The sequence below is a fragment of the Triturus cristatus genome, chromosome 2_1 (assembly GCF_964204655.1).
Source record: "Triturus cristatus chromosome 2_1, aTriCri1.1, whole genome shotgun sequence".
Lineage (NCBI taxonomy): Eukaryota > Metazoa > Chordata > Amphibia > Caudata > Salamandridae > Triturus > Triturus cristatus.
The window spans coordinates 3358580-3384712 of record NC_140581.1 but is presented as its reverse complement, the minus strand read 5'-3'; the positions used below and the strand labels follow the sequence as shown (position 1 = coordinate 3384712).

General features: G+C 42.2%; 1 protein-coding gene across 2 annotated transcripts in view; it reads left to right on the top strand.

Moving 5' to 3' along the window:
- LOC146863584 (uncharacterized) overlaps positions 1 to 21101 on the top strand; it is a 118608-nt gene extending 97507 nt beyond the window's left edge. For both annotated transcript variants that reach the window (XM_085627557.1, XM_085627551.1), the window contains one exon: positions 13332 to 21101. In XM_085627557.1, the coding sequence (XP_085483683.1) occupies positions 13353 to 15743 (2391 nt within the window). In that variant the 5' untranslated portion in view covers positions 13332 to 13352 and the 3' untranslated portion in view covers positions 15744 to 21101. The remainder of the gene's footprint in view (positions 1 to 13331) is intronic.
- The last annotated feature ends 5032 nt before the right edge of the window (positions 21102 to 26133 follow it).

The following is a 26133-nucleotide window of genomic DNA, read 5'->3' as shown; positions in this document are numbered from 1 at the left end:
ATGTCGGCACTCCAGTGAGATGGAGAAAAAGGTCTAGTCACAATTGCTGACCATCAAAACTCAGTATGTTGCCACCAACACTACGTGCTAAACCCATGACTGGGACAGTACTCCACTGTCTAACCAACGAGGGCACTCGTGATGCACCCTTCCAAGTCCAGGACCGGAGCTCACTAATGTCAAGGGACAGGCCTTTCCGAGCAACAAGGGAACCTAAAGAATGAGATTATGTAGATGAACAAATCCAAAGCATAGCATAAAGAAATAAGTGGCGCTATAGGATGGCTGCTAGTGATAGGGCTGTAAATAAAATGATAACTGGCTGCAAGCAGTGTCTGTGGAGTGGTGACGTCGCAGGTTTGAAGCTGTGAGTTGTGTAAACTAGTTGCTCACCAGTTATTGAGGCTTCGAAGAAAATTAGAGTTTAGGGGGCGAAGGGCTGATTGTGAGTGGTGTCAAGATATGAGTGAATGTAAAGATTAGTGAGTCGGTAAAGGGAGGTGAACTTTATACTCTGAGGACTGAAGCGCACCGAATAAGCCCAGAAGGACTTGGCTGAGATGAGGATGAGTTTGATGGGTCGGTAGAGGACACAAGGTGAATTAGGCAGATTGACAAAGTGAGAGAACAAGGGGTTTGGGAATATATCAGTGTTTGTAAGTGCAACGTTTAACTTACTCACAAAGTAGTTTTAGTAAAAAAATGAGCCAGAGTAATCAGTGAGCAGTTCTCCAAGCTTGCGCTCATGGTCTAGCTCTAGTGCAGGTTTGCGGCGCTTGCTCTCCGAAAGTTCCTCTATGTGTGGAGATGGGTGCATATTTATATCTAAAGGGAGAAGATGCCATGCATAGTGGAGCATCCATCAATCATCTGTACACTAGGGATGCAAATGTTGACGGCAGGGGCTGCAGCAGTAGGAGTAAACTTGCAGAGCGGATAATTGGAGCCATAAGGTGACGAATGTTTTTCACTGAAAAATCTTGGTACCTTGTATCTAGTTTAGGACTTTTTGGGTCTCGTTTGTGAATGGTCTCTGCTTCTCTCAAATTAGAGCCATAATCCCATAGCTATTTTTTTTACTCAAAATGACGGATTATGGACTCCTTTGTGGTCTCAAACCTTTGTTGGACTTCTTTGAGGCTAATACTTGGCAGGTTATCATCCAGGCCACCATACTATCCAGGCTGGATTATGCTAGTGCTCTGTACTTGAGGGTTAACAGAGCAGTAACACAGCGCCTCCAAAGAATACAGAATGCGGCTGTCCAACTACTGTTTGGGCTCCCCAGGACCTGTCACACTTCGGAGTTCATTAATAGACTTCATTGGCTCCCAGTGGAGAAGCTTGTTCTTTATAAAGCACTGTGCATTGCCTACCGTATCCTTAACGCTCAATCCCCTGAAATCCTAGCAGACCTCCTCATCCCTTATACGCCCACTCGTTTCCTGCGCTCTGTCAACCAGCATTTGTCGACCATCCCACGGGTTAAGAGAGCCAGAGCCGAGAGGCGTTCTTTCTGATGCTTTAGCTCCCAAACTCTGGAACTCCCTTCTGGTTAACATCAGAAGCATTCAAAATCTTGCTGCTTTCCGCAAGGCCATTAAAACTCCTCTGTTCTCTAAATAATTGGTTGTGGCGTTCCTTGGCCCTGTCATCTATCTTCTGTCTGAGCTTAGCGCTGGGTCGCCCCTTGGCTGCGGCATCCATGCGCTCTACAAATATCACATAACATTATCCATTCCACAAGGCTACCATATCTGTCGCACTAGGAAGATGTCAGGGTTTCTGGCCAAAGTCACACATGTCCTCTCGTTATATACGGACAACATCATACTGTGCATGATTACACCGAGGATTTTCTGAAGTTTTTCGAGGAACTCCATAGATATGGGGCGCACACTGGTATCATCAGCACCAATTAAAGGCACATATAAATGCTCTAGCTGTAAAGCCTGTGACACCGCTATAGTTGGAGCCACATACAATTACCATGGACATCACATTACACCACGTAACTTTTCCAATTGCAAAAGTAAAAATGTGATCTACTTACTGATATGCCCATGCACCTTGGGCTATGTAGGGGAAACGTCTCGTACTTTTAACACTCTGTATACTGAACATCGTTCTGCGATACATACTTCCAAACTTAGTGCCCCCTTGGTAAAACACTGCATTGAACACCCTCATACATCTAATCTTGGTTGGTTTATTATTGAAAAACTAGAGACTATGGATAAGCTTAAAGTAGAAGAAATTCGCAAAAAACGCAAAGTTTCTGGATATTTACTCTGGACACACATAAAAATGGATTAAATAGCGAAATCCCATGGGAAAACGCTATTCGTTAAAATTCTTACTAAGCCTATTACAAAGAAGATCTCCTTTGGACAGGTTATATAGTTTAGCAAATAATAAACCTTGACATTATCAATAGATAAGTTATGTAATCCATCCTGATTTGTTTAATCCTTAACAGAGCCTCTTTGCTCTATATATAATCTTCCAACTATACGGTTTGTAACTATGCATTTTTATCAAATTGAATATCTTAAGAAATACTTTCAGCCATTTACATCGATAAAACTTTCTCATTCGGTTAACGGTCTAGGCTTCATCTATCTAAAACCTCCGTAATATATTAGCCCCATTCTGATTGGCTCATGCTTGTGCACGTGATCGGACTACACATTGCACTGCTATATACAAACAATGCACTTCTCTACACTTGTTATCCATTCGAACTATTTAGAATAAATCTTGAACATATACATTAGTACTGATTGATCGATATTGAAGTCTACTAACATGATCAAGCGATATCGAGATCTTCCGTATTGATATCGGCGATTTGTATAAACCATGCGCTCGCTACGCATATATATATATATACACTTTTTTGTGAAAGTCACTATTTTAGATATATACACATCTGTTCTATCTTTATTACATATCTCATAAATGTATTAACTTTGACGTATACATTTTTACCTACTAACCAATGGATGCTACGTTGTATATACTCCATATACTAACTAAATGAAGTTGCCGGTCTAGTCGTTATACCGCTCACGCTTTCACATTCCCATTGGTATAGCCCGTTCTTCTATGTGATTAGCATACGTAACACATTCTCACTAACTATTGGCCCATTGCCGTTTAAATACTACTCTGTGGTATGTGTTCGTTTCTATTGAACTACCTGCTGCTAGATGGGCGTTTCATTCCAAGCTTTAAATGTAAGTTGTTACCAGCAGATCTTTCACACACCCAGTCCTGAGTCGTGCTACTATCTATTGCAGCCTTTGATTTTGATTCATTTTACACCACTCTGTTTAACTTTACTAAGACTGTCCAGCAAATAGGTGCTGTATGTTAATGCAAGTTTTTTTTTTGTCTCTGAATCCTTTTTTTAAATATTCTAGTAGACTATCGCTCCAGTTATTTCTGCCATGTAATCCCCACATGCATTTATGTCTGACATTTGCGTTATTATCCACACTAATAATATCGCGACCCATATTACTTGCCCTTGAGGGCTTACTGGCAATCATTTTTCTCCTCAGTTTGACGGCATTACTACTGATCCTTGAACCGGCTCCTGAGACCAATAAATTTGAAGATATTTTTGACACAACCATATAGGTAATTAACATACCCTATACCCTAATTAGACTTCGAGTATCTTAAATGGACATCGTTCTCTTTCTATTTATAGTAGTATATAATTTTTTTTACAAATGACATCCTTTCTCTCTACCCAGACCTTGATTTATGAGACACACAGCTACGCAAACTACCAGCCTGTCTTGGCAATCTCCAGTGACTCATTTGTGAGTGCCCTCCGTGACTGATCTATTGACAGCCACGTAATAAAAGACTACTTGGGTAATTACTAGCACTCTTTATATTTTGTTATATTTTTTTTTATTTCTCTATATACAGCCAAGTATTTAAATTTTTCATGCTTCTGTTTCTTGCAGAAAAGTTGTTATTATTATTATCCACACTCGAAATACAGAGCTAGGATTTCAGATCATTATTGTATTGTTGGAGCATCAGGTATAACCAGTTATCAGTAGCTTTTCCTTTTCCCACTTCTCTTTATACTCCTTTTTCCATCTTGTCCTTTTTACTATGTTGTTCTGTCTCCACTCCTCTTCTTCCCTTTCTCTTTTTTTCTCTATGCCTTTTCTCTTTCTTTCTCTTGTTCCTCTTTCTCTTTTCGTGTCTCCACTTTTTTTCTTCTTTCCTTTTTTTACTTTATCTGGTTTTGTATCTTTCTCTCAACATTTTCCTTGTTTCCATAATTATTATCCTTTCTAGTTATTGAGAATATCCTTTTCTCCTTCATCTTTGTCCCTCTCGGTCTTCACTTACCCAACCTACGTTCTGGGTACCATCCTTGGTTGTCGCAACGCTCGATGTCCAGTTGAGACTCAGTAGGTGTCATTTCAATATAGACCATTCAGCTTGCTTTATACCCTTTATAAGAATTTGAACTTTAGTTACAATCACGCTGTCCTAGAAAATTCAGTATTACTCTCCTTTCGCATATGCGGTGATTCATGGTTTCTTGATCACTTTCAGCTGTCAATTTATCTTTAGTATTCTCCTTTTTTCTTTTTTATAACAATGGAAATTGTTATTTCTGAATCTCTATCTCTTGTTTTATAACAACGAACTTCTGTTTTTGTCATTTCGTCCATCCCGATTACCTATAGACACTATACGGGGACGTTGTGCCCCCTTTCTTTTCTATATACCCCTTTTTTGTGTGACAGCCCAGTATCCTATTATCCACACCGATATTGTTTCAGTGTACTGTAGTAACAGTTTAATGATGTGGTCACATATGTTGATGATCTATATGGTTCAATACAATAGAATTTATGCTATCTTCTTTTGAGGACCTATAAGATCTATATCCACAAATGCCTTATGTATATATACATTGTCTTTTTGGATTTATTTTTTGACACTTAGGAACCACTTTGGCTTTTCCTGAAGAAGGCGTTTTTACATGCCGAAACGCGCGTCAAATTACATCGTTCGTCTGAAAACCACACTTTCAAGCCAATTTCTTGCTGTATTATACTCGTTATGTCTTGCCTTTGTGTATTAATGTTCGTCAAAATGATGAAATTATGTCATTGTCTTTGTTATATGTGATTTATATGTAGTACATCATCTTACACAAGGCTACTTTTTTATTTAAAATTAATAAAATTATTGATATTTTTATTCTTGTTCGAGTACACTGATTCTTGGTGCTATGTTCATGTAGACTTATATATTTTCATTCATACACCTGCACGTCTCCTCAACGCAGGGGCAGGTGCAGGGGAGAAGGGGGAGAGGGTTACTAGCGGTTGGCCCCAAGAGAAGGCAGCAACCATCAAGATCGTGGCATAGGTCGGCCCCCTGCCCCCTGCCCGGCTGGTCCTGTGCTTTCCTGGCCCCCCCAGAGGCTGTATTCAACCAATCAGTCCACCCCTCCTAAACCACCTCCAAGCCACTGAACCACAGTGTAGGCTCTAGTTTTCCTCCGGCAGGTGAGCGTGAACGCGGCAAAACGCTGAAACACTGCCAAAGCCGCAGACGGTGAGCCAGGACTGGCTCGGCTCCCCACTTGGCCCTCCGTCATCCTCTGTCACCAGAGGTGTGGTGACAGACCCTCTGTATCAGATTATCCCTAACATCTGGTGCGGGCTGTTCAGAGCTTTCGGGTCATCGCTGATCTATCCAAGCATCTTTAAAACTGTGAATTGGCAGTATACAGGGGATAATTGCAGGTGGCAAAGGCAGAATAACGCCCCAAAGCAATATCTGAGCCAATTAGCTCTGAAATTAAAAGGATGATGGCCCCGAAAAGGAAGCAAAAACTACGCAAGGAAGCTTTCGAAGAAAGCCCAGGGAGGAGTGAGTTACGGGAGGGGTCAAAGACACTGGAAGAGAACCAGGAAAGCCAGGCCTCCCCTGAGGAAAATAGTAAGGGGTTACGAAAGAAGAGGAAAATAAAAGAGCTACCAAACAAGATTTGCAAGCCCAAAATGGTAGCACCTCAATACCCAACCTTAAAGGTAGCACTGTAGTCACTAAATCCATAAAGGACTTTGTAGGGAAACACTATAAAATCGCAGAGCAACCCATAATAAACTTGGAAACGGAGGAGGAGCACCGGTCTGAGAACACAACAAACCGGGAAACTGAGGAGCACCACCGCACAGCGAAAGGAATGGGAGTCTCCCTGGAGGATCCCCTGTTAATAAACCATTCCATCTTGAGCCAAAAACTTACAAATAGCAGCACCACGTCTTTCATCATCCCCAAAACCTTTTTCTTTGCAAACCTCGGAGAATGCAGGGCAATTGGGGAATGAAAGTCAGGGGTTAAGTTTCGTCTGTGGGGCCTTATACCACCAAGTACTGCAAAATTTAAATGGGCTAAAAAACGCAGCCCAGTAGGACTCTTCCCAAGTACAGAAAGCCAAGCTATCCCTGAGAGAAACAGTCTCCAGGACTCGGTCCTGTCAGCATCACCCTCATCCTCCATGATGGACTTACTTTTGATGTTACAGAAAACCCTTCAGGGAATTCTAGAAGTAACAATGATGAATAATGGAGTCTTAAAATCACAAAAAGTTGTCCCTAAAAAAGTTCGAAGAGGAGCTGGTAGGAATCAAAGGACAAATGCCTCACATGTTAAGATCAGTAGTCACTCCCCAGCCCACAGAACAAAGTATAGTGAGTAAGACGGCAGAAGCACCAGATAACGTGTATATATATATATATATATATATCCAAATGCCCAATGTTGATAAAAAGGAGAAGTGAATATGTAAGGGTTCACACTAAAGGTAGGGCACGCAAGCAGCGGGCCCCCAAAACAGCATTAAAGGGAAAAGAGAAAGAAAGGGAGGTAGTGGAAGCGCAAAGCCTAAATGCCTCTGCTCTGACTTTTGTACCCATTAGATCTCCGATAGCCGAGAACAAAAGAAATGCCCCAAGCGCTCAAAGGAAGAGCCAGAGTAGTAAGGGTTTAATTGAGGGATTATTAAAAACCAAATTTGCAAATCAGAGAGTAAATTCATCCCTAGGGGGACAAACCCGAAACTATCAGAGGTATGTTAACCCAGATGAAGTACCACATCCCCAAGTTCTAGCAGAAGTGGATAATAAAATGGGGCACCCAGGGTGGGCAAATGGTAGACAGTTAAACCCAGAAACCCCCAAGAAAGGATTAGAGGTGGGTAATAACAAATGGGTGTACCTGGAACCGGCGCTATCAGGACAAAGGGGAAAGAAACTGAGGAAAATTAACCCATTAAATAGGGTGCAAATCCTGACTTCCTTCTCTAAATGCTCAAGCCTGAGTGGGATTGGTTCGGAAGATCTGAGACAGGTGGGTTTCATAGAAAATATAAATGGCAAGGAAATAACAAGAGTATTACTTTACTCTGACCTGGTAAAAATGGCCATTGAGAAAGCAGCGAGTGAGATATTCCATGAGGGAATAAGGTTAATCCCAGAGAGGGAACTAAAGAGAAATGCACAATCAGGAAGTAGTTTCCTAAAGTGCCATGCGGGCCTTGGGAGGAGACAGGTGAGGCTACTGAGAAATAATGAAGAAGAGGGTAGCCGCCTGAACATAGTGGTAAATAACACAGTAAAGGAAGACTCATGGGGTAATTGGAGTCAAAGAAGCAACCTGGGAGAATCTTCAGAGAGGTATATGGAGGGAATGGCTGAAGATAGTGGTCTAAGTGAGGTTGAATAGGATGAGGGGGGATCGCATATCCTAAGTCTCTTATCATGGAACATAAATGGCTTAGGCAATGAGATAAAACAAGAGCATATAGAGAAATTAGTAAATAAAGTGGAAATTGCCTGTCTACAAGAGACTTGGGTATGCGACGAAACCCCTAACTTCGAGGGCTACCTTCAACTAAACCGACCGGCCAAGAAAAAAAGATTTGGTCGCCCATCAGGGGGGAATTGACTCAGATCAACAAAAGCAATAAGAAATGTAAAATTGCTAAAAGTAAAATGTAAATGGCTATTGGCATGCAGATTAGACATCTTGACCTTGGATAAGAAATATGAAAACTTAACTGTTATAAATGTATACGTGCAGTGGGATAATGTGGCAGAATATGTAATTGAGTCGGGGAATTTTAAAGAGGATATAGACTATTAGAAAACCATGCTTCAGATGTGTTAATCATGGGGGATTTTAACCATAAGTTGCACCCAAAAAAGGCGGATCTTTGGCACAGAGAACTGTTGGATGCATATGTAATTGACTATGCCTGCTTCCCAGCATGTGATCCCTCGAAACAGGATATGGAATTGGTAAACTATCTAGGGAGGAAGGGTCTCTTTTGCCTAAATGGCAGATTCAAAACAGATTGCCCGGCAAAAAAGACCTTTAAAATAGGTTTACAAAATTGCCCAATTGATTGTTTTTATGCTAGCCTGGAATTTCCCACTGGTTCGGGAATTTAAGTTACACCAAAATAAAAGTAGCGACCACAATCCATTGCAATTGACGGTATACGAGGGAAAGAGGGAATTCAGAGAAAAAGTGATCCCACAAGAAGTTGACTACCCCAAGCGTGTGACGACAAGACTGACAGAGGAGTATCCGGAAAAATTAAAGTCCTTTCAACTTAAGGTAGAACTGGGAGATTTGGGGAGTAAAAACTTGAAATGGTACGAGGAGAAGATAATCCAAGTAGTATAGTGTCTACGGATAGAACTAAAAAAGGATAAACGAAAGGGTACAATAATCCCGGTTAGCCGACTGAAATGGTTTTCCACTGATTGTCAAATTAAAAAAAAAGGAGATAAGGACAGAATTAAGAAGTCAAAGAAAAAAGTTCAACAAAGAGAGGCAAAATTATCTTAAAAAGCTGAAAACTGAGTTGAAAAAGATGGTTACTGATGCAAAAAGGTCGTATAAAGAGAAATGTTGGGTAAATCTGCTAGAATCAATTGAAGCAAAAAATCTAAGACAATTTTGGAAACTGGTAAAAGCAGTATCCGCTCCCACAGCAGGGGAAATGAAATGTGGTGTTAGCGAAACAGCCTGGGAGAAATATTTAAGGGAATTGTATGGTCCTCGAGAACTTTTAGGAGTCATAGAGCTCCAGCATTGGCAGGAAATATCGGAAGATTCCAAATCAGATTTTTCCGAACAGAAAGTAGAAAATATAATATCTGAAACTAACCCGTGCCGCAGGGCCAGACAATCTCCCAGCAATAATATTAAAATCTCAGATAAAATGGTGGGCAAGATTTTTCCCCCAGCTGTTCCAAATATTAGTAGAAGGCATAATGCCAATGAACTGGAAGGGCGCTGTAATCAGGCCAATCCATAAAAAAAAGTAGCAGGGACATGCCACAAAATTATAGATTGATTAAGCTTCTAGATATAGGAGAAAGGGTATTTTCAAAAATTGTGTTAATTAGACTAAATGCTTGGGTCGATGAGTTCTCAATCGTACCCATTGAACAGGGAGGATTCAGAGAGGGGCATTCAACGATAGATCATTGCTTTGCGCTATGGGCAATGGCGAGAAAGTCGACGGAGCAAAACTGTAAGCTTTGTTGCTGTTTCGTTGACTTTCGAGCAGCATTCGATTCAGTAGACAGAGCCTGCCTCTGGGAAACTCTCATGAATAAAAATATACCTAAAGACCTGCTGGCTATAATAAAAGAACTACACCGAGCTAATTGGGCACAAGTAATCAAGGATACTGAGTGGTCATTAACGCCAAAAATACCTATTGAAAACGGCCTGAGACAGGGCTGAGTTTTGGCCCCACAGTTATTCTCTATATTTCTGTCTGATTTACCAGCCTGTCTAGAAGTTGAGGGTAGTGCTAGCCCAAGAATGGATGGTAAAAGGGTGCCCTGCCTTTTATATGCAGACGACTTGGTAATAGTAGACCAGACTGAAATGGGCCTCCAAAGAAAGCTGAAATCTTTTAGTGAATATAGTGCAAGGAAATTTTTAACAGTAAACTTGGACAAGACAAAAATGTTATGTTTTGGAAAAAAGGTAATAAAGTTTAATTTGTTCTTAGGTGATCTTAAACTGGAATCGGTTAATGAATATTGTTACCTAGGGATGTGGTTTGAAAAGACATTAAGCTGGCATACACATCTAGAAGCCCAAAAAGCGAAAGCTCCAACATCAATTTCTGGTCTAAAAATGTTTAACCGTGATTACGGGGATATGTCTCACCGCCCGTTACTAAAGGCCTTCAGTGCAATGATACCTCCACAAGTACTTTATGGTGCAGAAATCCTTTATTTGAGCGGTAAAGGAGTCTGGGACCTCGAGGAAGGAAAATGCCTGAAAAACCTTCTGTCCATGCCCCCATCATCAATGTTCCAAGCAATAAGGACCGAACTAGGAACAATTGCCTGGGGGGTACAATCGCAAATAGCGGTGATTAGTTTTTGGAAACGTTGGGAAAACGAAAAAGGCCAGAAAGTAGCACAATGGTGTAGAAAAGACATTGAATTTAGTAATCTAAAATGGGCAAAAACGTGTAGGAAGAAAATGGCGCAGGCCTGTGAGTGTATAAAGGTGGTCATTTGCCGAGAATCGCTACGAATAGAGTGCACAAAAAGTGATCTGAAGTTTAATGGGCAAGAAGTTTCTAGAAGAACTGACTTGGAATACCTGACTAAGAAAAAATCTGTATAGTTTATGATGAGCTCCTGGTCTAAGGAAAACTGGTTCCCTTACTTGGACATCTTTCCAAACCACTGGTATAGACCGGAGATATTAAGGATGCAAATTGGGATTAATCCGTGGCTGGTAAACAAAGAAACTAAATCGAAAATGTTGGATCATAAAGGGTGCTGCAAGTGTAGGCTGGGCACAAAAGGGGATATAGTGCACATCCTGTTAGATTGCATAACTATATTAGAACAGCGTAAACTATGTCTGCGCCCAGTATTTTTTAAATATGATATAAGGACACGGGCACAGGCGGTCAATTTCCTCACGGAAATGCCCTCTATCGAAATCGCAATTGCTCTAGGGAATTATATAAAGGTAGTCCAAAGATTTCTAACAATATATAAGTAAAATTTTAGAAATGTTATAATAAATGAATTACATAGCTTGTCTAAGAGAAAAGGTTGATTTTAATATGATAATAATTCTTAAAGGGTAAGGACTATCCAAAGAAAGTGATATTTTATTGATACCTTCCTTTGAGACATGTATTTAGTGTACGGAATTTTATAAATTTGCTGTAGAATATTTTAATCTGTAATTATTTTGTTGCATATTGTAGAATATTTTAAACTAGTAATTTTCCATTTGCACGTGTTTAAAGACTATGATCTAAATAAACATAATTTTGACTGACACAAGGCTACTTTTTTATTTAAAATTAATAAAATTATTGATATGTTTATTCTTGTTCGAGTACACTGATTCAATTCCTGGTGCTATGTTTATTTAGACTTATATATTTTCATTCATTGCTGCCTAGATACGTTGTTTTTTCATGAATTAATTTCCCTGATCTAGGAGTACCTACAAATATTTACAGGGGGCCCTTTTTGAGTCATTAGATCAACATGAACGCAGCCACATCTTTTCTCTTTCCAATGCTGGGTTGATGATCTCCGAATTAAGGGATTTTCCTTGGAGCATACCGTATTTAGAGATCAAGCTATACAGAGACTAATAAAATGTACTTCAGAGGAATATTGGACAGGTGACTACAAAAGCCTCAGTAGGTTTCTGGTGTCTACTACCACTGTCGATGATTGGGTGCAATTGCCTATGCTACTTAATTTATTTGGAAATATTCCACTGCAGCTCAGTCTGAAATTGTTTCAAGAACTCTCTTCTATTCTCACAAAGTTGTTATGTGGGGGGCAAACAGGCTAACTTAGCACTAGATACTTTATACCTTCCCTCTGATTGAGGGGGGCTGGGGTTGTCTGGCTTTGAATCCTAGCTGCCTGCTTAACTCCTGTATGTCGGGATGGTTTAGCTTGGGGGGTGTCATTTGAGTTTGCATACCAGCAGGGTGAATTGACCCTTCTAGATGTTTGTGAATATGTTATCAACAAGCAGTGCAAAGCCCAAGTTACCTTCATCCGGTTACAAGCAGCACAAGATTATTTGCACCATAAATGCGCCTGAGGTCTCCCTATGGACTTTCCCACTCAGTTGGCTAGAAGGGTGAACAAGTCTCTGGTGATGAGCAGGGATAATATCTCCAAGAAAGCTATACAATTCCATTCACCCAATGCCCTTTGAGGAAATGACACAAGTGTATGGCCTGCCTGTTGGGTAATCGCTGACTCATGCAGTGTTACCCACGACCATCCCTCTCATGCGGGATGACATCAGGACATAGCTTCTAACGGATGCATTAATGCAGCCGTTCTAGGTGATAAACAGGCCACTAGACCCAGGACTTTAACTTCCCTCTGGGCTAAATGGGAGGAAGATTTGTCCGAAGAACTTACTGATTCAGATTGGAACTGGGACTTACAACAGGTGATGTACATTTTGATAACGGCCCACCTCAAGTTTCTACAATTTAATTATGTACATAAAGCACACTTAGAGCCAGCTCACATGGTCTGAGATAACCCTTGTGTGTCTTATATGCCGCAATGAGGGGGTTGTGTTTGGCTGTATGGTTCGGTCATGTAGGGCTTTAAAGCGATGGTGGCAAGATGTCACTAGCTCCCTAATGGAGTGGTCAGGAAGGGGGCGTTTACTTCCCCACCCAAACCTGCTTGCTGGAGCTCCTGACTAGGGCCAAGGCCTACCGATCCAGCATCAAATTTATAGATATGGCCTTGGAAAATGGCACACAATCATGAACTGGAGATCGCTAGCTTCCCTGATTTTGGGAGATGGGCGATAGACCTATATACATTTGCCTGGGCTGAATTGGATGTGAACTCACACCTGATGGGAGGTATGCACAGGCCTAAAGTGATTCTTGATTGGGAACTGATCCTGAGGCTGTAGGTTCCAAGCCTGACAACAAACCGCTTTAGAGGAAGAGCTAAATGGCTACTTCTGTTAATGATTGGCATCTTTGTAATATGTACAGTTTTTCAGATTAATTGTACACAACCTGACACCCTGTAATATGTGTACACAGATATATATATTCATGTAACAACATACTGATATTGATGGGTGGGTAGTTTCTAAGTTGTTTTATGTTTTCTGTACTGTATAGTTGTGTATGGGAACGACAAAACTAGAAACAAATATATATAATCCACACGGCTGTGTTCTAATTCCAGATCTTTTTTCGGTTTGCTTTACAGATGCTGGGCATATGAATACACATGAAACAGTGTAATAAAACCCTTACAGACAAAATGAAAATGGACACATCCGCACCAGAAGAAAATAAAGCATTGGTTCTGCAAAAACAAACCTGGAAAGCAACAAACAATAAGAAAAAAAGGGCTACATCAGCAGTAAAAGAAATGCTGCACCAGTCCTCTGAATATGAGCAATATAAAGGCAAATTAAACTCCAACAGTGAACAGACCACCCACGCAGAACCGGAGCAAAATGATCGAGCGTCATTTGAAAAAATTCCAGGGCCGAACCATGACCTTTTTTCTCAAGAGCAAACCAAGCAGAAACCAAACTCAGGAAAAATAAAAGTAAATAGGAAATTGTTAGAATGTAGGGAATGTGGGAAGACATTCCGAAATACGTCTGTCTTCAGTAGGCACAATAGGATCCATTCAGCCATGACTTCATCAACATCCAAAGGTAAAGATGCTATAAGTGAACATCAACAAGAGGATAAATCTAAAAAAAGAAAAAAATTGTGTGAGTGCAGTGAATGTGGAAAGACTTTCTCTTCTCCATCACACTTTCTCACACACCAGAGGATACATACAGGAGAGAAGCCTTATGCATGTGACGAGTGTGGGAGAAGCTTCAATAGGAGAGATGGCCTGAGAAGTCACAGAAGAACCCATACGGGAGAGAAAAGAGAGAAACCACACACATGTAGTGAATGTGGGAAGAGTTTCTATCCTTTATCACATCTTCTGATACACCAGAGGATTCACACAGGAGAGAAACCTTTTTCATGTGATATATGTGGAAAACAGTTCAGCCAGTCATCACATCTGCCGATGCACAGACGAACACATACTGGGGAGAAGCCATATGTTTGTAATATATGTGGGAAGAAGTTTATAGGTGCCTCACATTTAAAAATGCATAGTGTCATTCACACAGGAGAGAAGCGCCATAAATGTGAAGAATGTGGGAAGGGCTTTCGTGATACATCATGCCTGAAACTTCACAAGCGAGTTCACACAGGGGAGAGACCCTATAAATGCAGTGAGTGTGAGAGGTGTTTCAGCCACCCTAATGATCTGACCACCCATAAGCGAACACACACCGGAGAGAAACCTTACACATGTAGTGAGTGTGGAAAGAGTTTTGCACGGCTTGACGGCTTGAGTTCTCATGAACGAACACATACAGGGGAAAAACCATACTTGTGCACAGATTGTGGAAAGAGTTTCAGCCACCCTGGTGTTTTGGTAAATCACAAGAGGATACATGCAGGAGTAAAGTCCTATACATGCAGCAAATGTGGGAAAAGCTTTGTCAACTCGTCTGGACTCTGGAAGCACCGGAGAACTCATACAGGAGAGAAGCAGAATGAAGAGAGACCATATGGTTGCAGTGAATGTCCAAAGCGCTTCAAAAGAGAATCACATTTGGAATTGCACAAATTTACACACACGGGTGAGAAACCTTATCCGTGTAGTGAATGTGCTAAATCATTTAGACGACCCTCAAATTTAAAAGCACACCAGAAGATACACATTGGAGTAAAACCATGTCCATGTACCAAATGCGGGAAACATTTTGCCAATAAATTTACCCTTAAAACTCATGAGCGATTGCACACTGGTGAAAAGCCATATTCCTGCAATGAATGTGGAAAAGGTTTTAGCCAGTCAGGGAATTTAGTTATGCATCAGATGATACACTTAGGAGAAACCCCATATTCATGTAGTGAATGTGGTAAAGGTTTCCGGTGTCTGAGGGATCTAAAATCGCACCAGCGAAAACACACACTAGAGAAACCATATACTTGTACTAAATGTGGTCAGAATTTTAGACATCCACAGCACTTAACGAGACACCAGCGGCTCCATGCTGGCATTAAACCGTACACATGTAAACAATGTGGGAAGAGTTTTACTGACTCAGGAACTCTGGTCATTCACAACCGACTTCACACTGGAGAAAGACCGTATCCATGCGGTGAATGTGGCAAGGGGTTCACAACGTCAAGTGCTCTGAGAGCACATCAAACATTGCATACAGGCGAGAAACCGTATTCGTGTAGTAAATGTGACAAGAGCTTCAGACATTCACATCAGTTGACTATCCATCGCCGAACGCATACTGGAGAGAAACCCTATGCATGCAATACATGTGGGAAGAGATTCGCTGATCGTGGATCATTGATTAAACACCAACAAATTCACACTGGGGAGAAGCCCTTCGCATGCAGCGAGTGTGGGAAGAGATATGCGGACTCTCGATCTCTAGTCAAGCATCAGAGGATACACACAGGAGAGAAGCCCTATATGTGCAGTGAATGTGGGAAAGGATTTGCTGATACGCGATCTCTAAACAGACACCAATCCACTCACACTGAAGTTTCAAAATCCACATTGATACAACAATGAAATAATGATAAACTCAAATCCAGCGAAACTACACAATGTTTAGTAGTTGGATGATGATTGCTTAGTGGTTTGGGAATGTTGCCTTTTTTGAACAAGGAATTTCATTTTGGATAGAACCAGTACATTGGTGTGTTATTTCATAGATGGGTGGAGCCCACAGAGGGCTTCATGATCATCACTTTTGGAATATTTCCATGCCAATAGGGTTTGAAATTCAGGAAATGCCAAGGACTCCGAGGATGAAGCTGGAGGAGTGGCTGATGCATTTGATTTGTAGTAAGCTCTGATAAAATGATCCACTAAACAGGGGAAAAGAATATAGTTCTTAGGTGAGTTCTTTTGCTGCCCTTGTTTCGCGGTTTGGGTATTTGTACTTCCATTTGTGTATTTGTATTATAGCTTGTGTTTGGGTTCAATAATGTTTGACATTCTTCTTTACTCCATCTCCTGTTTTCTGAATGCTTGTTTCTGGTGCCATTTATTGTTTGCTTTCATCTTAGATTTTTCTTTGCGCAGGTTCCAGTGGGCAAGGAGTTCTGTAGCTTTCTTACTAAGTGCTACACAAATTTCCATAGATCAATAAATCCAAGATCTCAAGGACACAGTAGGTTTTGTCTTTAGGGGGCAGACAGCAGCCTGGTCTTTTGGCGATGAGTTGATAGGCACTAGTGAATAAGCGTATTTAAATGTTCCTGTGGTATGTTTGTACAGTGCTGTTGGTTTGCTTCTTATCTTGAAGGTACATCTACCTCAAGTCACTGTATAATGTGGGGCTCTAAGAATGTAACCAGGTAGCAATCGCACTGTGATTGTGGTAATGCCATGAAGATTTGTGAGTGCTGATTAAGCATTGATGCAAATTAATTCTTTTTTTTGTACACAGTGTTACTGGCACTGTGTTTTTGAAAACAAGAAGGCTACGGCACAGAAGGATAAAGTGATTCGCCTAGGATAGTACATTTTGAAAGTTTTAGGAAGCTATGATTTGATCACATGGAGGTGCACGTGGGGAATCTGTTGTGTAGAGACCCACAAATAAAGGTACATTGGAAAACTTGCTAAACATAGCACTTGGGTCATGCTCCTGTGGAACCTATTTTGCATAGACAAGAGGGTGGTTTTCCTGTGCAACTAACTGCCCATTGGGTAGTGATCCTCTGGCGGAATACTTAAGTTTACCTGAGTGGAGGTGTGTGGGCAAACCTTTGCTGTTTAATAACATATTTTATACTAGCAATGGACTAAAGCAGGGGTACATAGAAGTGCCTCTTCTCTTTGATGTGTACACTGCTGATCACACTAAGGTCCTTGATGCAGACAATTCATTGTCACCTGAACCTGGGTCATTCAAATTTGTCAATTGTCTATGTAGAGGACACAGGGAGAATTGTTTTTCCTTTAACCTCTTGGGCTGGACATTCAAAACGGGTTTAACTTGGCAGCAACATTGGGATAATAAAGCTTTCAAAATTATAATAAGTCTGAGGGTTTGTCTGACATGGTGGGTAAACACTTCAGACACTTCAAGGTTTATATGGTTGTGGCAACCTCTCACTAGTGCACAACAATCTGTGTGTAACATCTAGAGTAAAGCTTTCAAGCTTGTAGTAGTATTGTACAACACTGCCCCAGTTCTGTTGCCACCCTGGAGCTTTATTATGAGCGCACTTTATCTACTTTCTTGTTACTTTGACTGATGCAGCAGTAGTTTTGTCATTTATGCACATAATCCATGAGACTTGTGGAAAGCGGTCTGTTAATTAACGTTTGTCGTTTCTTTCGGCACCTCTAGAACTCCTTAAGTATTCACTCTTGATTTACCTTTGTTTCTCTCCAGTCTCTGTTGATAATTGCAACACATGTTCCCACTGAAGAACATCTGACGCTTTCAAGGCATTCTTTCTTTAAATTTCTCAAATGCAGTAGGCCTTGCTGTAGTTTACTTTTAACAAAACATTTTAATTGAATTGAAAAATTATTCCTGATCTTGTAGATTTTTGAGCCTCTACTTTATACAAAATGTACTGAATGTGATTTCACAATTGTTCTTAACTCCTGTGATGCTTTGTAATAATTTAAAGGCTTCAAGATGACCAAATCAACTGAACCAAAGTTAAAAACAAACCTTTGCTTGCTGGAGAAGGCGCTAAAGCCTGTGTTTAGGTCCATTTCAGAAAAAGGCTTTTCTGTAAAAGATGAGCCGCATCATGGGATGAATTGCCAGACTAGGATTCACTGCATGTCCTTATCAGGGGGTGAGTAAAAGACCTAAGTGGAGATGGGAAAACGGAGAATGAATCCATCCATAAGAAAGCCCATGAGTCTCATTTGATCACAAATTAAGCGAACGTAGATGTTTGCCAAGTTGCTCAGTACAAATGGCCAGCTTCCTTGCCTGTAAAGGTCCTGCCTCTCTGACCCAAACCATCTGGTAAAAACAGAAACTCAAGTTATGAATAATGTTAAATGGATGCAGCTTGCATTCATAGCGTTCACGCGGGTTCCAAGTCTGTCTCAATCTGAAGTGAAACATAGTCATCTGATGCCGCTCTGTCTTGCTAAAATCGGATGCATCATGTCCCTGTGCAGTCCTTGGCATTCATGACAATGGAGATACGACATTTTGAAAGGACACGATATCCATTCCTAGAGAAGCGCAGGTAGGAAACAAAACCCAGGAGGAGACCAATATGTACTGCACTCATAAGGACCAGAAATCAACCGTATCGCCTGTCTGTGCCTGTTTGTAATTTTAATCTTTCATACATATTGTAGGAAAGTAGGATCTGCTTTCATGGTCGCCGCCACCCCCCTGCCCCCACCCCTTCTCCATTTTTGCTGGTGTCTTTGTTTTTCTGACTAGTCTGACTGGGATCCTGCTGATCAGGACCCCAGTCTCTTTGCCTCTTCTCTAAATAGGACTATGGTTAGTACTTTGGTACCTCCACAATTGGCTACTGGTGTACCCTTGTAAGCCCCTAGTATATGGTACTAATGTCCCCAGAGCATAGGTACACCAGGGGTCTCCCCTAGGCACAAGTATGCCTTATGCCACCCATGAGAGACCACTCAAATTGTGACTAAAGGCCTGCCATTGCAGCCTCTGTAAGCTGGTGTTAGCACCACTCACAACAGATATACGTTCCTTATATTTGAGGTCACTGCACTCAAAACCTATAAGCCACCCCTAAGGCAGGCCTTTCAATTCTGAAGGCAGGGTGCTCGGTTTTAGGTGAGGGGGTGCCCCTGTATGAGCAGGACACTCTTACAATCCTCGTAATCCATTCTCCTGGGTTGTAAGTGCATCAGCCATTACAATATATAGAGTGGCGTTGCATAATTACGCAATGACCATCTCTAAACTGGCTGTAACGAACCCTGTTGTGTTTGGTATCAAACATGTTGGAATCATACCCATGATTCCATGGACTTTAAAGTTCCTCCGGGAGGCCTTCAGTGCTCCTAGTACCAGTCGCCTAGACCCGGACAACACAACATGGCTGCTGCTGACCAGAGACACGATTCTGCCCTCCTGCTGCTGAGTCAGGCTTGAGCAAAGGAAGGCAGGACAATAGGTATCCTGTCACAGGGAGATGTGACCACCTCCCATACAGGATTTAGTGTATTAGGGCTGGGTGGGTGCGCTTGCTAGCTCCGCTCAGACTGAAGGGCACATTTGGTGCCCTCCTTGGATAATCCAGTTCAGGGAGCCGTTGTCTTCTGCTCTGGCACAAAACTGGACAAAGGACATGGGAGTATAGTCCCCCCTTCCACCCCCCCGTCCACTACCTCCTCTGGGAGGAACCCCTGAATCGTTCCAATCCTTACCTGTGGGTGGTTCCTTAGATTCATTGTGGGAGGAGATTCAAATCCAACACCACTTCAACTTCGACCATCTGGGCACTCTGAACGTCGCTGGACTTCGCTTTGGGGAACCAAGACTGCAACTGGGAAGACTCCTGCTGCTCCTGGTCCCATTGTTCTGCATTGTATGTGCCTGTGCTCCATACAGGTTCTTTACAAGGCCTGTGGACATCCAAGACACCCGAAGGAATCTCCCTTGGAGGGAAGGAGCCACTTCCCTGCATCTGCAGGCACCGCTGCGAAGCTGACCGGTCTGCTGTTCCTGAGCTCCTACGGACTCCGAAAGGTTCAGCAACACAGGTGGTGGTTCTGCAACTCCCTCCAGGCCTGCACTGTCTTCCTAGTAAGTTGGAGGCCAATATCCCTTGTTGGAGCCACTGGAGAAGTACCCCTGTGCACAGTGTTGACTTGCCGTTGCCAAGGCTTGTTTGCTCTCTCCTCCAGAGATCTTTGCGCACCAAGAAGCTCCAGCCCCAAGCATCCTCTGTAACCAAGATCTTCGCCTGCACCGCATCCTGTGCACCTTTATCCTTTGGTGAGCTGCGACTCCTGTGCCTTCGGCCCCTTTGTCCTCTTGAGGGTCATCTTTGATTCCAGTGGGCTCCCCTGCTTGCTCGAGCCTGCTCTGACTTATCTGCCTGTGGTGAGTCACTTCGACCTTGCTGGTCCCAACACTGCACCCTTTTCATCCATTGTGTCTCTTGCTGTTGCCAAGGCTTTTTGGTGCCCCTGCCTGTCACTGACTCCGTGGCTCTCGAAATCTGACATGGGGCAGCTCGTGAACAGATCCTGTTCTTCCTTAATGTCACCTGGTCCGTGCAGCTGCAACTGCAAGGGCACTGTCAACCCTCCTACATTCCAGACATCAGTGGGCATTCGTCTTCCGTGCCTCCTGGTCACTCCTTAGTGGCTTAGACTCTGTCCCCTCTGCTTGCAGGTACCTCTCATATTGAATCCATCTTTGGGTTCCACCAAACACGTTCACCTTCTTCATCAGCGGCATCTTTCTGAAGTCTTCCATTGTGGTCCACGGCGGTTTCCGATGTCACTTTGCTCCTATGCACCCGGCTTCCCTGGTGTAGGTATCCTGGTTCCTGGGGTATCCACAGATGGGGGTGACTCCAATCTTCCATCTTCCGCGGGTTTTCTCAGGGTTAGCTGAGAAGTGTCCTTTTTTAAACTTGCAACTGCGACTCACCCATAGACTTTCATTAAAGACGTGGTAGTGTTCACACTTTGCACATGACCTCCGTGGGGTTCCTAGATACTCACCTTGGGTGGTTCCTTGGGTTCCCGACTCTTCTCCATTCTTGACTTAAGTCGTGGATTGCATTCCACTATTTTAGTGTATGTTTTGGTCTCCCGCTGATGACCACTGTGTATTTTGTGCTATTTACGAATTCTGTTGACAAAGTATTGTTTATATTGTGTTTATATCTTTGAGTAGTAGATATTGTGTTAGTGAGTGTTAATAATAAATCTTTTTTATAACTACACTGTGTGGTTCTTTTTCACTTAACCTATACCATAAGATTAAGCTCTGGTAAAACAAGCTGCTTTAGACTCCTTCTAGACTAAGCCTGAAGGCTGCTCTCCACAACTACCACTTGGAGAGCTTTCGAAGGTTGTCTAAGACCACTAAAATCACCATAATGGTTGTCTGGATTGGTGCAGGGTGCTATACTCACATAAGTGAGCACCATATACCGTGCCAGCCTCCTACACATAGCAATCAAGCATGGATAGATAACATTTGGTGCAATTACCCTAACCACAGTACAAGCTACTCTTAGACAGGCCCAGTGGCACCCATCACCCTAACAGAGTGATCAGGCATTGCTTGAAAGTGCAGTCCTACCAAACCCTGGGAAAGCTCTACGATTGGGAATTGTGCATAAGCGTTAAAACAAATACAGGTTCAGGGAAGAGACACCAAACAGTTGATACTGAAATAACCAATCATCTTAGCCTTCTGTCATTAATGTTATTTTCACAATAATCCCTTCCTTTGCTCGCTACATTCTTGACAGAAAGGAGGCTGAGAAGGACCTTGGAGCACATTTGATCTCGCACATCCCCTCTACCTCAGGGTCGGATTCCTAACCCCCTGGTGAAAGGGCTCAGTCAGTGCACCAATATGAACTAGAAATCAAGTTGGACTGCAACCCTTACACACCCAGGTGAACAATACTATGCAGGAAGTGTTTACTACTAACAGTCAGTCCAACAAAATGAGATCCGGGACACAATGGAACTCCAAACTTTCATTTGTAAAAGAATAACCCACTCAAATTAGCACTAAGAAACATGTATTTTAAAATCTTAATCTAGTGCTTATAATATGAATGTTAACTGTATAGATTTCGAAAATTAATGCTGCGAAATGTCATGATCAGAGAAAATTTCTAACAAGGTTAAGTTTTTATCATCCTAACCCCCTTCAGGCGATTTCTAAGCTCTATGCTACATTTTAGCTGAAGCAATACAAAGCAGGCATGTGTTTCTGAGATGGATCGCACAGCATACCTGTTTTTTTTTTTAAAGTTTTTTTTTATTAAGGTTATGGCATATCAAAGTCATACAACTGTAACACTTATTGCATTTGGTTGGTTCAGTTCTCTCAGATTGCATACCCATTCCCACTACAATCAGTACATAATAGATCACATTAATAATTCCACACAATTCTTTACATTTCTTCCCCGTTTCAATCTGAGATGTCCTCACTTGGTAACTCTGGGGGGTCACATATAAAGCCCCTATACTTGTTCCAGGCCCGCCCACACCTTCCCCCATTTCCGGGGACAGCCTCGATTGACATACACTGCTTTCTCTGCGACCATGGCCTCATCCATATCCGTACACCATTCCGCGAGTGTCGGCAAGTATCTGGACCCCCACAGTCTGGCTATGTTTCGCTTCGCGATCATCATTCCCAAAGTTGCCCAGTCCTGCGCTGGATGGTTCAAGTCGTTGGGCTCCCATATATTTAACAAACCTCTTTTAGGCTCTGGCACTACTGACCCCCCCCCCGGTTTGAGATATGGTTCTCATCACTGCCGTCCAGTATGGCATGATCTTCGGACAGGGCCATATAGTGTGGTAAAATGTTCTCTCATCCCCACATTCTCGCAGGCAATACTGATGTTGTGTTCTCTCTATTTTGTGTAGGGTTAACCTAGTGTAATACACCCGGTGCAATATCTTTAACTGTATTAATCTTAATCTTGAGGGTATTGCAACTTCTCGTGGCGATGATAGTGCCGTCTGTCTCGTCGAGATCCCCAAGGTCCGCAGACCACTTGCCCCTCAGTGCTTGCGTCGGATCTGGTAGGTTAATTCATTAATTTCCGGTACGTAAAGGAAGCAGCCTATCCTCTAGGGGTGAGGCCTCCGGCAATGCGGTGCTGGGTGGTATATCCGCCTGTAGGGCATGTTTAATCTCCATGTATCTAAATTGCTCAGAGGGTGCCAGTTCGTATTGCTCCTGTAGGCGCTCAAACGCAATCACATCCCCTTTAGCCCAGAGGTCGCCTACCGTGGAAGTGCCTATTGCGTCCCAACTATTGAATCCCTTACTTTTCCTAAGTCTCCCAAGTCGCTGTGTGTCCCAGAGTGGGGTGAGCTGTGTTATGACCCCGTTCCATCCCAGTTTCCTTTGTGCCAAGAACCACATGGCCACTGTATGCGCCGTCGGTCCTATCAATGGGTTAGATCGTTTTTTGTTGTATAGGGCCGCCATAACGCCCCCCCTCTCCCAGCGCGCATCTGTCCGCCTGGAATGTCGGGTCCGTTTGCGGGGCGTGAAGCCATTGATTTATTATTTTTAACTGTGCTGCCCAGTAATGCATTTGTATATTTGGGAGTGCTATTCCTCCATCATACCAACCCCTAACCAGTTTATCCATTGCAATACGCGCTGGCTTGTTCTCCCACAGCAGACTTGAGACCTCTGCCGTTATTGTTTTAAAATATCTCACTGGTACCAGAAATGGGGTATTTTCTAAGGCATATAGATACCTTGGCAGCGCCATCATTTTAAAAAGTGCTGCCCTACCCAGCAGCGATAAGGGCAAAGCGCTCCAGTGCGCTGTATCTCGTTTTAGACGTTCCAGGGGGGTATAAGATTTTTTTTAAGGAATTCATCAGGTCTAGGCGTAATATAAATACCCAAGTACTTGAAGCACTGCGATTAAACAATCGTAATATTTAGGAAAATGCGGTGCCGGGCCAGAGAGCACAAACATGACTGACTTGGACCAATTAATAGCGTAGCCAGACACTCGCCCATAATTCTCACAGATATTCAGTAGCACTAAGATTGAACGCCTGGGGGAGGCCAGGTAAAGCAAAACGTCGTCAGCATATTAAGGATATGCGGTCTTCCCATCCCGCAGCCCACTTAAGTCCCCGGATAGTCGGTTCCCACCGAATCACCGCCGCCATTGCCTCCAACACAAGTGCGAATAGTAGTGGGGATAGGGGGCAGCCTTGGCGGGTTCCGCGCCCTAGCGGGAAGTCCTCTGACATATGACCCATACCTGTGTTTTTGCTATGAGTAGCAAGCCAGCTATTCTCTAGTGCAGCCTATTGAGGGCTGTAAAATAAACCATGAAAGGCTGAAGGCCACTTCTTGCTGTCCCTGATTTCGCCTCCGATTGAAGCGCTGCAAATTGGTGTGACCTCTTGTGTGATAGTCTTTGTGCGAAGTCCTTCTCGGACTATGATGCAATACTTGTTTTTTTATAGTATCTGATCGACAATTGTATCTGATATTCTGAAAACAAATGGAGAGCTTACAGACAGTAAATATCAACAACGCTAAAGAATAATGAAAACAACTGTGTTATCTCGATTATCATGTAGATTATAGGTAACCAGCATTGTAAACATCAAAAACATGCCATCTTAGACAGGAAGTGGACCTGATGCAACACATCTTGACAACTTTATTCGTTTTATGAAAGACTATGAGGACATGCAGAGAAAAGAATTAGTATAGACTGAACCAAACAATAGAAATAGAAAAGCTTGAATGGGAGCTGTCACAGAATGAGAATTTCCTTAGAAACATAATATATAACCAGCATAACGTGCACAAAATAGTACATACAAAAGAATATATAATGCTATATGTGCATTAATAACAGAATATATAATGCTAAGTTTGTATTAATAAACTAACAAATGAAAATGAGCGAATCATTTTGTTTAATGTAGCTGGGTGCACAAACGTCCTTTGGCACGCTCTTCCTTATTTTGTTCATTTACCTTTTTATGCTTGAAATAATCTTGACACAAATTCTTATTTTCCCCCAATCCATTACGAAGGAATAGAATTTCCAGGATATCTTGGTTTTTGTTTTCCAAAGGAGTTGGAGCACTTGAAGTGGCATAGGAGTGATCAGTGCAGCGAACTTTCGTTGTTGACTTGGCGACCCCTGATTGAAGGTGATGGGCATACACATTGAAATAGGTCATATAGGTCCAGAGAATCTGGAGATGGAGGCATTTATTGTGGCTTGATTCTGGGTAGAACAGATCGTTAGAGATGTTGATTGACCGAACATCGGAAAACTAGTCATACTAAACATGTTTAATTATTAGAAATTGTAGTGTCTAACAATACGCTTGGTACATGTAGTTGTTTCCCATTGATAGATACATTGGAGGCATTTCAAGTGGAACTTCCAAGATCATTTCTTGCATAAACCTTTTGCACCAAAAGACTAGTCTAACTTGATATGCATCTAGTTTGTGGAAGGATAGAGTACACTGCTCACTCAACCATTCAAATTTAGGATAAAATGGCAAGTTTTCACTGCACTGCTTTTTAGTGGAATAGTCGACATTCATGTTGTTGGTTGAACTGGATTTATTTCTTGACTTCTAAAAAGATGTGAGAGCCAATGAACAAGAGAATTATCAGGAATCCACGAAACCAACTTGAAAACGATGAATGAAAGAGCTAAATAGTCTTTAAGTCATTCAACAGATCAGTTCCAATGCTTTTGAAGACCTGCATTATGGCAGTGGCTTTTGATGCACTATGCCAGTGCTGTTTGATGAATGGAAGATAGTGTGCATAAGATCTGCAAAACATATGGGGAACTAAGTTTACAGGAGTCTCTGATGCAGAGCTGGCTGTTTGTAAGGGAAAGGTTTCTGCTGCAGAGGTTAAGGTGACCTCTTGCTGCATTGATATCACAACAAGTTTGTTTACTTGATCAAGGCACAGTTCATCAATCTCAATTTTAGGCCAAAGAACATCTTCAACTACCTTTCGTGGGGAGAGGATATGAGGTCATACCACAGCATTCCATCGTTCTCTGTGCAGTAAACGAGGAGGGGTGTTAGTGTACATTCCACAATGTGTTACCTTTATGATTATCAAGTAACAACTGTTAGTCAGGATTGTGTAATAGGTAGGGATGAATGGAACGTGTGTAGCTCCTGATTCACAGCTCAAACCTGACTTTAAAGAGTTACAGGCTCTTTGCAAAGTGATGGAATTGTAGAGGAGTGA